This window comes from Caretta caretta, chromosome 13 (genome assembly GCF_965140235.1).
Source record: "Caretta caretta isolate rCarCar2 chromosome 13, rCarCar1.hap1, whole genome shotgun sequence".
Taxonomy (NCBI): Eukaryota; Metazoa; Chordata; order Testudines; family Cheloniidae; genus Caretta; species Caretta caretta.
The window spans coordinates 19,390,314-19,406,386 of NC_134218.1; the positions used below are offsets into that span (position 1 = coordinate 19,390,314).

At 47.9% G+C, this 16,073-nt stretch overlaps 1 protein-coding gene across 4 annotated transcripts in view; it reads left to right on the forward strand.

Moving 5' to 3' along the window:
- Positions 1–312: 312 nt before the first annotated feature.
- SLC13A3 (solute carrier family 13 member 3) overlaps positions 313–16,073 on the forward strand; it is a 43,392-nt gene continuing 27,631 nt past the window's right edge. For 2 of the 4 annotated variants that reach the window (XM_048819500.2, XM_048819501.2), the window contains exons 1-3: positions 313–478; positions 13,987–14,252; positions 14,715–14,878. In XM_048819500.2, coding sequence (XP_048675457.1) covers positions 368–478; positions 13,987–14,252; positions 14,715–14,878 — 541 coding nt within the window. In that variant the 5' untranslated portion in view covers positions 313–367. Of the gene's footprint in view, positions 479–8,613; positions 8,635–13,986; positions 14,253–14,714; positions 14,879–16,073 lie in introns of those variants that run through there. The other 2 variants (XM_048819499.2, XM_048819503.2) reach the window with 2 other exon arrangements.

The following is a 16,073-nucleotide window of genomic DNA, read 5'->3' on the forward strand; positions in this document are numbered from 1 at the left end:
CAGCGTGCGGGGGGCCTGCGGGTGGGGTGGCCGGAGCCTGGACAAGGCGGGATGGGGCTGGATGCGGGACCGGGGGTGGAAGGAATGAGGAGCTGGGTTGTCATGCGGGTGCGTGTGTGTGTGTGTATGTCCGGACGTGGGGGGCAGGGGAGGGGTGTCCGGAGCCGGGGTGTGTGTGTGCCCCGGGTAGAGGGGCGGGGTGTCCGGGGGAGGGGGCTGAAGGCCAGCAGCAGTGGCCCCGTGCTCTGTGCCGCCCCCAGGTAAGAGCCCTCCCTTCCTCCCCCCGGAGTAACTCTCCTCCCCCCGGGATAAAGCGGCGGCCCCTGCGCCCGGGCGCACTCGGGTCCAGCTGGGTGTCTGTCGGGCTATGGCAGCGATCGGAGCCCTAGTGAAGAAAGTGTGGAGTATCCGCCGGTTCCTGGTGTTACTCTGCACCCCGCTGGTGCTGCTGCCCATCATCATCAGCCTGCCCCCCAAGGTAACCCCTTCTCTTGCCCCCCCGCCCTTGGAGCCCCACAGGGGATCCCTCCCGCCTGCCCCCAGGGAATCCCGATTCCCCTGCTTGTCTCCAAGAGACACCTCCAGACCTGGCCCCCTAGCGACCCCCCTCCCTCCATCCTAGGGAGCCCCGCCCGCCGTGCTCGCTGCCCCGAGAGGAGCCCCTGCCCTGCCTGCCATGCTCCCTCCCCACATCTCTTCTGTCCCCTTTCGCAGGGCAAGTCACCTACCTGCCCCCTAGCCACTCCCCTCTGCCCTGCCTGCTCTGGGCCAGGTGCTCCCGCCCTGGAGCGCCCCAGCTGGAACCGATCCGCCACCGGCGCAGCGCCTCGTCTGCCCCTGGGGCCTCCCCCGGGCCGGGGCTGTCTCGCGGTCCCGGCGGAGCCCGGCCTTGGCGCCTTTGGATGCAGCAGGGACCGCAGCCAGCGAGCTGGTGTCCAACTCTTAGAACTTTCCGCCGGGTCTCTCGGCGCCAAGCGCCGGCTTCTCAGAGCCGCGTTTCGCTGGCACAGGGCGCCCGGCAGCGGGGACACACAGCCAGCCCCGGCTCCACGTGCGATGTGTGCCCCGCTCCTGCGCTCCCTTCCCCGCTCTGCGCCCGGCCAAGGCACTGCGGAAAGGCTGCGCCCGTGCCCGGCTCCAAGTGCCCCCCTCCAGCCCGTCGGCACTCGCCGCACCTGCTACATGAGCGTGTTTTCCAGACCCTTTCCAGTCAAGTTATTGGCGACACTGGGGCTGGCCTCCATGCGGGTCTGAATCCCCTCCCCGGACAGCCTGCCCTCCCTGCTGACTGCCTGGGGAGAGCTTTCCCTCACCCACCAGAAGAAGACAAGGGAACCAGCAGCACTATGCCCTGAAGGAGCATTTCAAGTCAGGAGACCTCATGAACCTTCCCACCCCAGCTTTCCCCACCCGATCCTCAGTGTTTGCTTGATAAATGATAAATACCTGATGCAAACGGTGCCTCCAGCTCCATAGAGGGTAGAATGGCATTGGATTCCTGAGCCTGGGAAAACTGCACTGCACAGGGCCCCCTGCACGGGTGGGGCCACACATCTCACAAGGGGAAAGAGAGAAGGCAGAGGGAATTAGATCTATGGTCCATACCCGCCAGAGTACACTAGGGGTCAGATTCTACAGCATGGCATTAAGCCCCTGGCACTGTGAGCAGAGTCTGGCCTGAGGGTGAAAATAAGGGGTTCTACCTGTACTCACAGCATGGATAAGGCTTAGCCTATGACTGTGAGCTGCGCTGGCTGCTTAGCCATTACCCTGCGTGGTTTTATCCCTAACTGCTTTGGGCCGTGGCTACTCTGGCTCTCTTCCCCTGTTGTGCTACCCCAGCTGTGGATAGCATAGTTTCTTGAGCTAGATTCCCCCTTGGTTTAACTGCCAGGAAGGCGTTTTCTGAGGAGCGGTCCCTGTAGGGACACTGGAAGTCCATCATTTTTTGCTCTGGGGGACTTGGGGTGGAAGTGAGTTCAGGGGCAGGGCCTGTGCTTAGTTTAACTCTTTTGATGTCTTGGTGAAAAGCTGCTTTGTTGTAGGATGCAGATACAGTGATGTTAACTGTGATGTGTATTTATATATTTGTGAAAGTGCCTAGAGTTTTGGTGGGGCGGGGAGGGGGCAGCGATAGCTCCAAACAAACCAATCCAACCCAGGGTGGTGGGAATATTGACTAATGCAGAACTAAGCAAGAAGGGTCTCAGAACTGGCTACAATTAAGTGGAATATGCTAAGATCTGGCACTAACTAGTATGGGATTCTACTCTTTCAACCTTCCTAGGATACTGAGTACTTAGAATGTTTTTCATCAGTAGATCTCAAAGGGAAACTTAGGTACAGAGAGATGAAGTGACATGCCCAAGGTTACCCAGCAGGCCAGTAGAGCTACTAACCCAGGATTCCAGAGTCCCAGCATAGTGTTCTATCTACTAGGTACACTGCCTCCCCAACTGTAAGGAAATCCCACTATAAGGCAATCCCAAGATCTACACCCAAGAACAGCTTTCTCAGGAGAGCCAAAAGTTGCAGGTTTGGTGTTAGCATTGTGGCTGGATTCTCAATAAAGTGACGCATGGACCACAATATGCCCAGTGAGTATTACATGGTTTCAATGGCTTGTTATCATTCCCTCTTACAAGCAGTGTTGCGAAATATGGCATTTTGCAGGTGTGGGATGTGCTTGTAAACAGGCAACCTTTGTTATCATGACTGACGAAGCTTCTTGAGTGAATATTTGGATTATTTTGTACAAGCTGTTTTTAGTTTAGGATTTGGGCTTGGGGACTGTGTGTTAGACAGCAGAGCAAGTGACATGTCTTTACAGTGAATGCTGAAAACCTTCTTGGGGAAATACAGGATTTTTACAAATCACACAGAGTTTGGCTAGATGTCTAGAATGACTTGTATTTCCTCTCAGGAGACTTGGGGTATTTCACCCCAATGATTGGGAAGTTTTTTGCCACTGACTTAAACGGGGCCAGGATTTCACCCTTGAATTCACATCATGACTCAGATCCACTTGAAAATGAATTTGTTCCTGTCAGCAAAAATTGGGCACAGTTCAGTATGTTTGGCAGTCTCTTCTCAAGAGAAGCTCTGGACTGGAACAACCATGGCTATAGCAGGTCATGATTCACGTGCATTCGCAGAGCTGTGTTGGGGACACCTGTGTAGTCTACTGACTTTGTGCATGGCTCTAGTCAGATAAAACCTACACATCCAAAGTCACAACATGAATCCCTGAAATAAAAAAGAAAGAAGAAGAAGAGGCAGGAACATTGTTTTAGTTGATGTCACCACACAGTAGCAGTGAGAATTCCTTTATGGAATTAAAATCCATAGTTTCCATTTTGCATAACTGTTGTTTTTGGATGATGTCTTACTAAGTGCACATGAAATCTTTTGATTGTTTCAAAGGGCAGAAATAAGATTACATAACAGGTATCTAATTCCTTCTGCAGACTTGTAAATAGCTCATTATATTAGCTTGTGCATTCATTTTCTGTGGCTGAACAAGTGACTAAAACTTTTAATGGTTTCCCTTTTGAAGCTGACACTGATGTAGGTCCAGGCATACAATCTGTGGTAGAAGAAGCATGCTGTGTGTTAAATGCAGACTCTTGTCTTGGGGTATGTCTACACTACAAACCTAGGTCACCTTGCAGCCACCACAGTAATTACTGCAGTAGTGCCTGTCTACACTACTCTCCTTGGGTCGGTAGTGCATGTCCTCACCAGGAGCACTTCCATTGACCTAAGAGGGACAGTGTGGGGAGCTGAGAGCCTGGTCTCTCAGCTCTACTGGCAGTTCCCTGCCAGGACCCTGGCTGCCCCACAGGCTCCTGGGGTCCTGGTGGGCTACCTCCCATTCTGCTCCCTATTCCCCACCGGGAGAGGGGAAGTTGCCCAGGGCTTCCTGCCTGCCCCTTCCCTGCCAGGTGTGGGGAGGAAGTCACCCCAGCTTCTCGCCCTGGCTCCCAGCTGGGATCCGAGTCCAAAGTCCCCTGGGCTTCTCACCCTGGTTCCCAGCTGGGAGCAGGGTCCACCTGCCCAGCTCTCTGAGGGAGCAGGGCTTTCTTGTCATAAGCTGCCTTATGTCAACCTAACTTTGTAGTATAGACCAGCCCTTGGAAGCCCAGACTCAGCGGTTCTAATATACTGGTAGCTCACTCCTCATGTGCACGTCCACACAGTTCAGCATGATTTGCACTTTTTTGCTCTAGAAAGACCCAATATTTAGAAGAGTGGAGGGGATTGCAGCTCAGAACTGGGCATTGTGTGCGGGGGGTGCTGCAGATCAGTGTTTCGGCACATTGTGGGGTACAGTGCGGAGAGCCAAGGACTGGAATAGCAGTAGCGGCTGCAGGTCAGGTTACAGAGGCGTTAGAATCATAGAATATCAGGGTTGGAAGGGACCCCAGAAGGTCATCTAGTCCAACCCCCTGCTCAAAAGCAGGACCAATTCCCAGTTAAATCATCCCAGCCAGGGCTCTGTCAAGCCTGACCTTAAAAACCTCTAAGGAAGGAGATTCTACCACCTCCCTAGGTAACGCATTCCAGTGTTTCACCACCCTCTTAGTGAAAAAGTTTTTCCTAACATCCAATCTAAACCTCCCCCACTGCAACTTGAGACCATTACTCCTCGTTCTGTCATCTGCTACAATTGAGAACAGTCTAGAGCCATCCTCTTTGGAACCCCCTTTCAGGTAGTTGAAAGCAGCTATCAAATCCCCCCTCATTCTTCTCTTCTGCAGGCTAAACAATCCCAGCTCCCTCAGCCTCTCCTCATAAGTCATGTGTTCCAGTCCCCTAATCATTTTTGTTGCCCTTCGCTGGACTCTCTCCAATTTATCCACATCCTTCTTGAAGTGTGGGGCCCAAAACTGGACACAGTACTCCAGATGAGGCCTCACCAATGTCGAATAGAGGGGAACGATCACGTCCCTCGATCTGCTCGCTATGCCCCTACTTATACATCCCAAAATGCCATTGGCCTTCTTGGCAAGAAGGGCACACTGCTGACTCATATCCAGCTTCTCGTCCACTGTCACCCCTAGGTCCTTTTCCGCAGAACTGCTGCCTAGCCATTCGGTCCCTAGTCTGTAGCTGTGCATTGGGTTCTTCCGTCCTAAGTGCAGGACCCTGCACTTATCCTTATTGAACCTCATCAGATTTCTTTTGGCCCAATCCTCCAATTTGTCTAGGTCTTTCTGTATCCTATCCCTCCCCTCCAGCGTATCTACCACTCCTCCCAGTTTAGTATCATCCGCAAATTTGCTAAGAGTGCAATCCACACCATCCTCCAGATCGTTTATGAAGATATTGAACAAAACCGGCCCCAGGACCGACCCTTGGGGTACTCCACTTGATACCGGCTGCCAACTAGATATGGAGCCATTGATCACTACCCGTTGAGCCCGACAATCTAGCCAGCTTTCTACCCACCTTGTAGTGCATTCATCCAGCCCATACTTCCTTAACTTGCTGACAAGAATACTGTGGGAGACCGTGTCAAAAGCTTTGCTAAAGTCAAGAAACAATACATCCACTGCTTTCCCTTCATCCACAGAACCAGTGATCTCATCATAAAAGGCGATTAGATTAGTCAGGCATGACCTTCCCTTGGTGAATCCATGCTGGCTGTTCCTGATCACTTTCCTCTCATGCAAGTGCTTCAGGATTGATTCTTTGAGGACCTGCTCCATGATTTTTCCAGGGACTGAAGTGAGGCTGACTGGCCTGTAGTTCCCAAGATCCTCCTTCTTCCCTTTTTTAAAGATTGGCACTACATTAGCCTTTTTCCAGTCATCCGGGACTTCCCCGGTTCGCCATGACTTTTCAAAGATAATGGCCAATGGCTCTGCAATCACAGCCGCCAATTCCTTCAGCACTCACGTTGGCAGAGTTGAATGTGGCAAACTTTCACCGTGTCTGACTGAGCTATGTTAGCAATTAGTCTTTAATTTTCATGAGCTCTAAATTCAGTCTCAATTTTAAAAATTGCTGCTTCACTGCCATTACTATCTGTATTACTTTAAAGCCAAATTCCTGGTGTAGTGACTATAAATCAGGGCAGAATTTGGCCCTGCATGTTTAAAACAAATCTGAGCGGCAATTTCACTATCTGAACCATGCCGTCCTCCTTAAGTTTAGAGTATGGATGAGCCTACAGCTGGAAGTCACTCTTGCAGAGTGTCATTTGTTCACATTCGAGGTAAAACCTCGGGTGTCAAAATATAAATTGACTCATTTTTCTTCAGCAAGCAAAGAACCTTACTTAGGTATCCACGTGGGATTAAATTCTGAGGTCTGGAACTGTGTTTAACCTGTCCTGCACAGCCTCAGCAGCAGGCTGGGAAATGAAGGACACCGGTTACATATATAACAATTTTCAGAGGAACAGCCGTGTGAGTCTGTATTCGCAAAAAGAAAAGGAGGACTTGTGGCACCTTAGAGACTAACCAATTTATTTGAGCATGAGCTTTTGTTCACCAAGAGGCTTGAACAGGCAGTCTCAGCAGGTGAGGGGAGCCCATGTGGTGGCATAGCAGATGGCATAGTGGCTTGTAAAAGGAACGTGTGCTGGCTGTGGAACATATGCCATTAACTGCCTGGCTGAAGTTAAATGCCTGACTTAGAACGGACAGCTGCTAGAAACCTCATTGATTTGGGGGTTTCTCAAACCAGCTTCTTATGATCCAGGCCCTCAGTGAAGGTAATAAAGCTAGATCAGGTGCAAGTCCATGCATTGATTTAATATATAATCTATCTGTTGGCATAGTAGCTAAACCCTGATAAATATATATGATGAACAGCCTGGGCCAGTACCTCAGCCCGCCGTCCTGGAAGCTTTGAGCAGCATAAAGCAGTTGGAAAGTTGCCCTAAGGCAAGCCCTGATTGTAGAGGAATCCCTTGGTAATAAGAAGCCACAGTAGCTAGCTCTATGCTGCCCATTCCCCACACCCTTGGGCAGGAGGGAGCACGACAGAGTGGGGTGGAGGGCAGAGGGCACTGTGCTCTGGTGAGCTATGCCAGTGTAATTGCCTTGAGGGGGGTATTAACAGTTAGTGGAAGTTAGATCTGGTGGGTATTGGTCCAGCTGTGCATTGTAGTGTTCAGTGATCACTCGGTGCTTAATGTGCTTTATTCTGTGTCCTGTTCCAACTAGCTAAGCAGCTTCACAGCACCCCTCACAGACTCTCTGCCTTGGAAGCTCAGCCCTTAAAGGCCCAGTTCCTAATGTCACAGGTGGCCCCCACATCCACCCCTACCTTATGTACTGGAACCACACCAGTTCTGCTGCCAAAGGGCCCTCCACAGCCATGAAGGAGAGGCTGGATTTTGGCCATAACACAATACACTTCTTAATATCTTTTAAAGGGGACTGGAGATGTGGGGCCTAATGTACAGCATTTAAACAGAACCGTTATCTTAGGTCTCAGTTTGGCCTAAGCACTGGGCACTATGAGTGCACAGTGGGGGCTGGGTGTGGGAGGTGGGGTTGAGTTATTCAAGGTCTTCAGGGTTTTTTAACTCGACTCTGTAAAAGCTCCACTGGAATTGTGAAGGCCAATTAGTGTAAATGACAGATCCCCTGGAAAGCCAAACCAGCTGACCCAATTTCCATTCACAAGGGATGGATGACCCCCTCTGCATTGTGGGTCAAAGGGCAAAGATTCATCCGGACTTGCACTGGAACTGCAAGAAACCACAAACTTAACACGAGGAAAATCCTAAGTGGGCCAAGGCTCCCTGAAAAGATTTGAACTCCTCAGTGAACCTTTCAGTGGACATGATCCGAGTGTGCACCCAGGTGACATTCACCTGGCTAGGAGTTTCCTTATGAACAGTGGCACAGGGTGTTTCTCCGATTTTTGATAGCTTTGGGTGTCAGAGGATTGAAAGTCCACCAGTCAAGTTGGGGCCCTTCCATTGCTGCTCATCCCCCACCCCTCCATCCATACTGAGGGGACGCTGTTAAGAAAACTTCACCATTAGCCCCCTGCAGTGCAGCAACAGCTCCGGTTGTAAGCAGAGATACCACATAAAGAGGGCTGTGCGAGTACATACATTGGCAGACAGACTGCAGGATCCTGGTGTGCTGACATTTGAATGGCACCTCCTGCATTTGTCAATGCTCTCTGAGGGAGTCACATCGTTGAAGGAGGAGACCTTGGGGAAACTGGCATCATCTGTACTTCCACCTGCCTCTCTCACAGGTGGGACAGAGAAAGTCCTACCTCAGAGGCAGGTTTGGCTGGATTCCAGCATGTGCTCCCTCAGTGGGAGCTGAAACAATGAAAGGGCAATCTGTCAGACTATGCATTAAGTGCCACTGTCATAAATATAAAGGGAAGGGCGACCACCTTTCTGTATACAGTGCTATAAAATCTCTCCTGGCCAGAGGCAACATCCTGTTACCTGTAAAGAGTTAAGAAGCTCAGCTAACCCAGCTGGCACCTGACCCAAAGGACCAATAAGGGGACAACACACTTTCAAATCTTGGGGGAGGCTTTTGTTGTGCTCTTTGTTTATGTGGTGGTTCTCTCTTGGGACTGAGAGAGGCCAGACAGAAATCCATCTCCTCCAACCCATCCTAATCCAAGTCAATATTGCAACCAGTATAGGTAAGCCAGGCAAGGCAGATTAGTTTATCTTTTGTTTTATCTGAATTTTCCCTGTGTTAAGAGGGAGGTTTATTCCTGTTTTCTGTAACTTTAAGGTTTTGCCCAGAGTGGGATCCTCTGTGTTTTAAGTCTGAATACCCTGTAAAGTATTTTCCGTCCTGATTTTACAGAGATGATTTTTACCTTTCTTTTTTTTAATAAAATCCTTCTTTTAAGAACCTGACTGATTTTTTCCATTGTTCCAAGATCCAGGGGTTTGGGTCTTTGATGATTTTGTAACAAATTGGTTAGGATATTATTCTCAAGCCTCCTCCAGAAAGGGGGTGTGTAGGGGTTAGGGAGATATTTTGGGGGAAGTCTTCTCCAAGTGGTCTCTTTCCCTGTTCTTTGTTTAAAACACTTCTTGGTGGCAGCATACTGTTCAAGGACAAGGCAAAGTTTGTACCTTGGGGAAGTTTTTAACCTAAGCTGGTAAGAATAAGCTTAGGAGGTCTTTCATGTGGGTCCCCACATCTGTACCCTAGAGTTCAGAGTGGGGAAGGAACCTTGTCAGCCACAATGCAAGGTTTCCTGAGGAAGTGCATCTCCCTTACCACATTTTGCACCAGGGCCCCTCGGGTCACCCCCACCTCTCTGGCTGCTGCTGAAATTCTTGAATATCTAACCCAAGAACTGGAGGGGGAGTTGTGAACTTTGGGCATAGGGGGCACTTTTAATGAGCTGTGCAAAGTGCTTGTTACAACTGCTGCTAATGAACTTAGGGTCTACAGTCCCCTGGCTTGGCAGCATCTGCTGTAGCCAGGCCTGCTACCAGGGGCTCTAATCAAGTGTTTAATGCCCAATGCTGTCTAAAAACACAGGTTCAATCCCTTAATGAACACAGGTCAACTTAGAACTAACTCAGAAGCAAGATATAGGAGCTGGCAGGCTTGGAAGCAATGGATATCTCCTGCCTGGAGTAAGGAAACTTAACAGCTTCCAGGAAAAGGTTACAGCTCTCACATTTAAAAGCAATGAGCAGGAACTACTTTCAAACTATGTAGTAATAGTGGGTGTCTGAGGCTGACTGGAGATGATGGGTGGTGTCCATAGAGCCCAGTGGGCTAGCAGCATCAAGGTTGCAAGAGGAAGTGATTGCAAGAATGGGGTATGGTGCACTGGTGAGAAGGCATGTACAGAATGAAAAGCAGTGATATCTATTGCTTAGAGTGGGGGCCTGGGAGTTAGGGCTTCTGGGTTCTATCTCTGCTTCTGGGAAGGGAGTGTAGCCTAGCCGGTGAGAACACAGAACTGGGATCCAAGCTCTGCCATTGATTTGCAGCGTGACCTTGGGTAAGTCATTTAACCTCTGTTTGCTAGCCAGAATGTTTGCAGACAAGGCATGTTTTACATGATGATTTACAGAATAATTGCAAGAAGCGCGTATTCTGAGTGGAAACCTGCTTGTGGTCACCCACTCCGTGAATAGACCATGTGACCTTCGTGTCCAATCAAAACAATATGAATGTCAAATTATGAACAGTTTGCAAGCAACAAACAACAGTTTGCAACCTGGAGGTTGGTAGGTATTTGTATGCCAGATAATGGTGATCAAAGGTGAAATCCTCACCTCTACTATGACCCCTTTACACTGGGCAGAAGGGCCAGAGTGTTGAATGGCGATCTAAAGGTTCTGGCCCGGGGAGGAATCCCCTGTCACAAGAACTGAGTAAGGTCCTCTCCCACCTTGGCTTTCCTGGCATAGGTGTGTGTGGCTGAGGGCCTCAGGGGTGTATTGGTTGTGGGGCTGTAGTACACAGCATGGCAGCCCAAGGAGGCTGTTGTAATTTGGAGAGGCCCTTTGATGCTATCCAAATTTTGCCAGGGGACTGTGACTATCACCAAGCCGCAGCATGGTTCCTCATTGTGGAGGCAGAGAAAGGGAGTTCTGAGTACCAGTAGCAGGTACAAGAGCTTAAGGTATCAATATGTGTGTATAGAAGTGGTTGCAAACTGTTAGCCTTACTAATTCTTCTCCCTAGCCTGTGACAAATGGCAGGGAGGGCTTAAGCAGCCAATGGGCTGATGAATGTGCATTGCCCAGCAAATTTTGTCTGACCAAGAAAGTCTTCCAATAGCTCCCATAACACTGTCCCTCCAAGTCCCTGAAGTCCCTCCAAGATGTCAGCTCACGCCTTCTGATGGGTTGTTCCTGTCCCCTCCTTCAAGCTGCCAGGCAGTGGAAGTCTGTCTTCTGTAGTAACACTTGCTAGGTGAGGCTTGGCTTCCTCTGCCATTGTAGAGTTCGCAGTAGGTACCATAGTATGAAAAATCCCGGATTCGTCAGTGGAACAAAGGTATTTCTTGGGCACAGTGGAGCAGAGGCCATTCTCTAACGAGCCAGTTTTGTCTCTGGTAAAACTGGAAGCAGCTCCGGGGCAGTGCAGGGTTGCCCAAGACTTCCCTAGCAATCATTAAATGGTTAAAAATTAACCCAATCACAAGACCCACTTGAAAGTTTGCATTTGCTACCAAAAATTATCTGAACTTTAATTGAGCTAGAGACTTATTTATTCCCCAAATCCCTACGCTGCATGGGAGGGCGGGGGGAAGCAGAGTGGTGCTGGTATGCAACGGCTCTGCAGAGTGGGATATAGTATGATGGGCAGGAGGAACACATTGCTACATATTCCCTGGGTGATGCATGCTGCACAGACAGTATATGCATTGGATGTGGGGGACCTGACCACCCCACCAACTAGCAAAGCAGTTGCCCTGGCCAAAGAACACTGGCTACGATGGCAGGCAAACATCAGTTGAATGTAGACACCTAACTCCCTTAATGCTTACTAACCAACCTCCCAGAGGCTGGGAGCACTAGTTCATTAACATTTGCAGAGTGCTTTGATCATTCAAAATGTTCAGTTTCATTAAGGACTTTTAGAGGCTGTGGGTGTTGTTCTTGGGGATACTTACTCCTAATCAAAATTTGGGTGGGTGGATGGGTGCTGTTAAAGATACACTCCTTGTTTTAAATGAAAACTTTTCTTTGGTTGGGGTCCAACCACTTTTTGTTCTGAACTAAGTTACATCAAGAAAATGACAGTTCTGTCAAAAATACCACATTGGCTATTTTTGTTATTGATTAATAGATGACACCACAAAATTGCAACGAGACACTTCAGAATCATGGTACAATTCTTCATGCCTGGTTGTGTCTGTAAACCTTGGCTTTTGATCCTGCACTGCAAGTAAATTATTAGACTACAAGTTGTATCCCATTGAGTTGAATTGCTTAATTCATATGTAGAAATTGTCAGTGTTCTTTTTGGAAAATAAAAACTCTTGTCTTTACAACTAGCCCTCTGAATTGTGCTTTTATCTAACCTGATCAGCTGAGAGCTTCGTTGATGGAGCTCTTGCACTGGGATGCTGACAAACAGCTTAAATCACTGGTACAAGAGACAGAACATGACACCTGAGTTGAAATTCATTTTGGTGAAACTTTCCTTTCTGGAAGCTGAAGAGGATTGGGCAATAGGGAAAAAAGGTCATTTGATCTTGCAAAGTTTCTGGAACTTGGACTGAGGGCAAAAAAATATTTGCATTACAGTCTGTAAACTCTGTTGGAAAACCCAGGGTGTTAGCAACCTTCATCTCATCTGAGCAGCATTGTAGGCAGAAGATTAACAACATAATTAGTCAAGTGGATCATTTCTCTGTTTCCTTTATTGCCGGCTCTCCCCACAATCACTCTCAAGGGCATAGAGGGGTCTCAGTGCAAAAGTTAATGCAGTCCCTGGAGGATTTATTGTTGCTGGTGTCTGGAAGGATCAATGCACATTTCCCTTCCCATTCCAGCCAGGTTTTGCTCCTCCTGCTCCCATCCCTGTGCTGATCCATAGGCGTAGGGAATGGGAGGAAAAAATAGTGCATGAAGACAACTGACTTTCCTCTCGGTGACAAGGGAGATGTACCCACCCCTAATGTGGAGGCACAGAGCCTCCATACACATATCCCAATGCCCATGGCAAAGCCCCTGAGATGTGCATGGATATTAAGGAGCCCTTAGGTTCTAGGTCCTGAACCCTCCCTTCATTCCACAGAAGGAAAACTAGGGAAATGTGATCTAGATGAAATTACTGTAAGGTGTGTGCACAACTTGTTGAAAGACCATACTCAAAAAGCAGGTATCAAGGATTCACTGTCAAACTTGGAGGATTTATCTCGTGGGGTTATACAAGGGTCAGTGCTGGATCAAGTGTTGTTCAATATTTTCATTAATGACTTGGATAATGAAGTGGAGGGCATGCTTATAAAATTTGCAGATGACACCAAACTGGGAGGGGTTGCACACTTTTGGAGGACAGAATTAGAATTCAAAATTACCTTGATAAATTGGATAATTGGTCTGAAATCTACAAAATGAAATTCAGTAAAGATGTGCAAAGTACACTTGGGAAGGAAAAATCAAAGCACGACTACAAAATGGGAAATAACTGGCTACGTCGTAGTACTTAAGAAAAGGATTTGGGGGATACAGTGGATCACAAATTGAACATGAGCCAACAATGTGATGTAGTTGTGAAAAGGCAAATATTCCTGCGTGTATGTGTAGAAATGTTGTATGCCAGGCAAAGGAGGTAATTGTTTTGCTCGCTTGGCACTGGTGAGGCCTCAGCTGGAGTACTGTGTCCGTTTTTGGGTGCTGCATTTTAAGAAAGATCTAGACAATTTGGACAGAGTCCAGAGAAGAGCAACAAAAATGCTAAAAGGTTTAGAAAACTTGACCTATGAGAAAAGGTTAAAAAAAACACTGGGCTTGCTTAGTCTTGAGAACAGAAGACTGAGGTGGACCTGATAACAGTCTTCAGATATGTTAATGGCTGTTATAATGAGGATGGAGAGCAATTGCTCTCCACTGGAGGTAGGACAGGAAGTAATGGGCTTAATCTGCAGCAAGGGAGATTTAGGGTAGACATTAGGAAAAACTCTCTAACTATAAGGATAGTGACATACTGGACTAGACTTCCAAGGGTGGTTGTGGAATCCCTGTTACTGAAAGTTTTAAGAACAGGTTGAAGCAGCATGTGTCAGGGATGTTTTAGGTATAATCAGCCCTGGACTAGATGACATTTTGAGGTCCCTTCCAGCCCTGCATTTCTATGATTTTAATCCTGCCCCAATGGAATGATCTGGGGAAAATTCTACATAGATGAGGGGTGAGACCCTCCTCTGCTCTCCCTACCCCTGCACACTGGTGGTAAGTGGGTGCATTTTACTTGTTCATGTTAAGTGTACCAATGTGCGAAGGCTTGTTTGTAACTCCAGAGCCGTCAGCTTCTCTCTCTCCATTTCCTTTTGCCTTTTCAGGAGGGAAAATGCCTCTATGTGATCCTCGTGATGGCCGTGTACTGGTGCACAGAAGCCCTGCCTCTGGCTGTGACTGCTCTGCTGCCAATCACCTTGTTTCCATTTCTGGGGATTCTCCCTTCGAACAAAGTTTGCCCACAGTATTTTTTAGACACCAACTTCCTCTTTCTCAGTGGTTTAATCATGGCGTCGGCCATCGAAGAGTGGAACCTGCACCGCAGGATTGCCCTGAAGGTTCTCATGCTAGTGGGAGTCAAGCCTGCAAGGTAACCTACAGACCAATGGTGATTGCTTCGTGCCCTAATTCCCCAGGCTCACGCTCTGGTGATTTCAACACGTGAGCTGAGCTGCAGATTGGCCAAGAAAACAGTACCACAAATAGTGAATAGTGCACACTAGTAAGAGCATTGCACACACCCCTGTTGTCTTCACACACACACACACACACACACACACACACCTTTTTCAGAGCTTGCTGATTTCATTAAGCTCAGGTTGTTTTCATTCCTTTGTTGGCTTGTAATGAAGCAGAGGAGAAATGTAACTACTTCAGCCTTGTCCTATTAGCACTTAACCCTGTTATACATGCTCTGGCATATTATAGGATAACCATAGCCAGCTTTGTTCTTGTTAATGTTATGAGACTGTGGCATGGGATTTTCTCTGCTGGAATCTAAAATTGACCTTGCAAAACACAGATTGTTAAACTTAATTTTTCTGCCTTCCAGGCTGATCTTAGGAATGATGTTGACAACTTCTTTCCTGTCCATGTGGTTAAGCAATACAGCCTCCACCGCTATGATGCTTCCAATCGCAAATGCGATTCTGAAGAGCCTCTTTGGAGAGAAAGAAGCATCTAAAGCTCTCAACAGAGAAAATGAAGAAAATCCAGGTAGCTCAAATAGTGCAATAGATTGCACAATCTGGGGACAGTCCTGTTCCCAGTGAGCTCTGTGACTAAATTTCCATTGACTTCGATGGGGACAAAAGCAGGCCTGTTAGCTGGAGTTTAATATATATTGGAATGCCCTTTTTAATAGAATATGTTTCATTATGAAGGTGAAAGGGCATTGGAATGTTACCCTCTCTCAACACTCCCCTTCATCCTGGCTCCTCCGCCTGCCATGCGGATCAGAATAGATTCCTGTGAGCCATGGTTAACTTCGATACCGGTTGGGAGCCATGAGCTATTGAATAAGACATTTCACCGGACAAACCTGGTGAGGTGGAGCATTTGATTTGCAAATATGTCCTGGGGCAAAAAGGGAAAGGGTGGGTGATACATAGCAAAGTAATGGCGCAAATAAAACACATCCAGATGCAATGGTGATGAGACTCATATTGATACCTAGACAGGTAGAGAGACACAGCCAATACCTCTTTTAAACAATAACTTTTTGCAGTTAGTGGCCCTATCTGCAGGCTCCGGGTAAGACAGTCACTGCTCTTTAGGCCCTGATCCTGCACCACTAAAGTGGATGAGAGCTGTGCCATTGTCTACCGTGGGTTTAGGATCAAGCCTTTACAGCACACAACCTTTTCCAGTGGGGGCGTGATTGCAGCAAGGGATTGGAGTCAGGATTCCCTGTCACTGACTTGCTGTGTGATCCTGGGAAAGTCATTTCTCCTCTCTGTTCCTCTCTTTTCCCAACTGTAAAATGGAGATAACAAGGTGGGGGAGGGGGGTTAGAGGGTTAAATGAGGCTTATAAACCATTGAGATATCCTCAGGAGTAGTGCTGTAGAAATGCTAAGGATTATTAATAAACAGCTATTGCACAAGGTTCAATCAGGGAGCTTAGTAATTGGGAAAAAAATCTTCCCCAGTAGCTTGATTGTTCACAAAATAATTTCCAGGGAGGTTGCTTTTCTGGCAGACAGTGATGAAAAACAGCAAAATAGAAATGAAATCCCCGCTGAAGCTATTAATGATGGTTAGGGTAGTAGTAGTTTCTCTCTCTTACGTCTCCTAATTGCCTTTGTGAACTGCAGAAACGGAAGTAGCACTTACTAAGTAATGGCTTTTTGGTTGCTGCTGATTCCTGAAATGTAGAAAACTGAATTCAAGCATACACATGTTCTTACAGA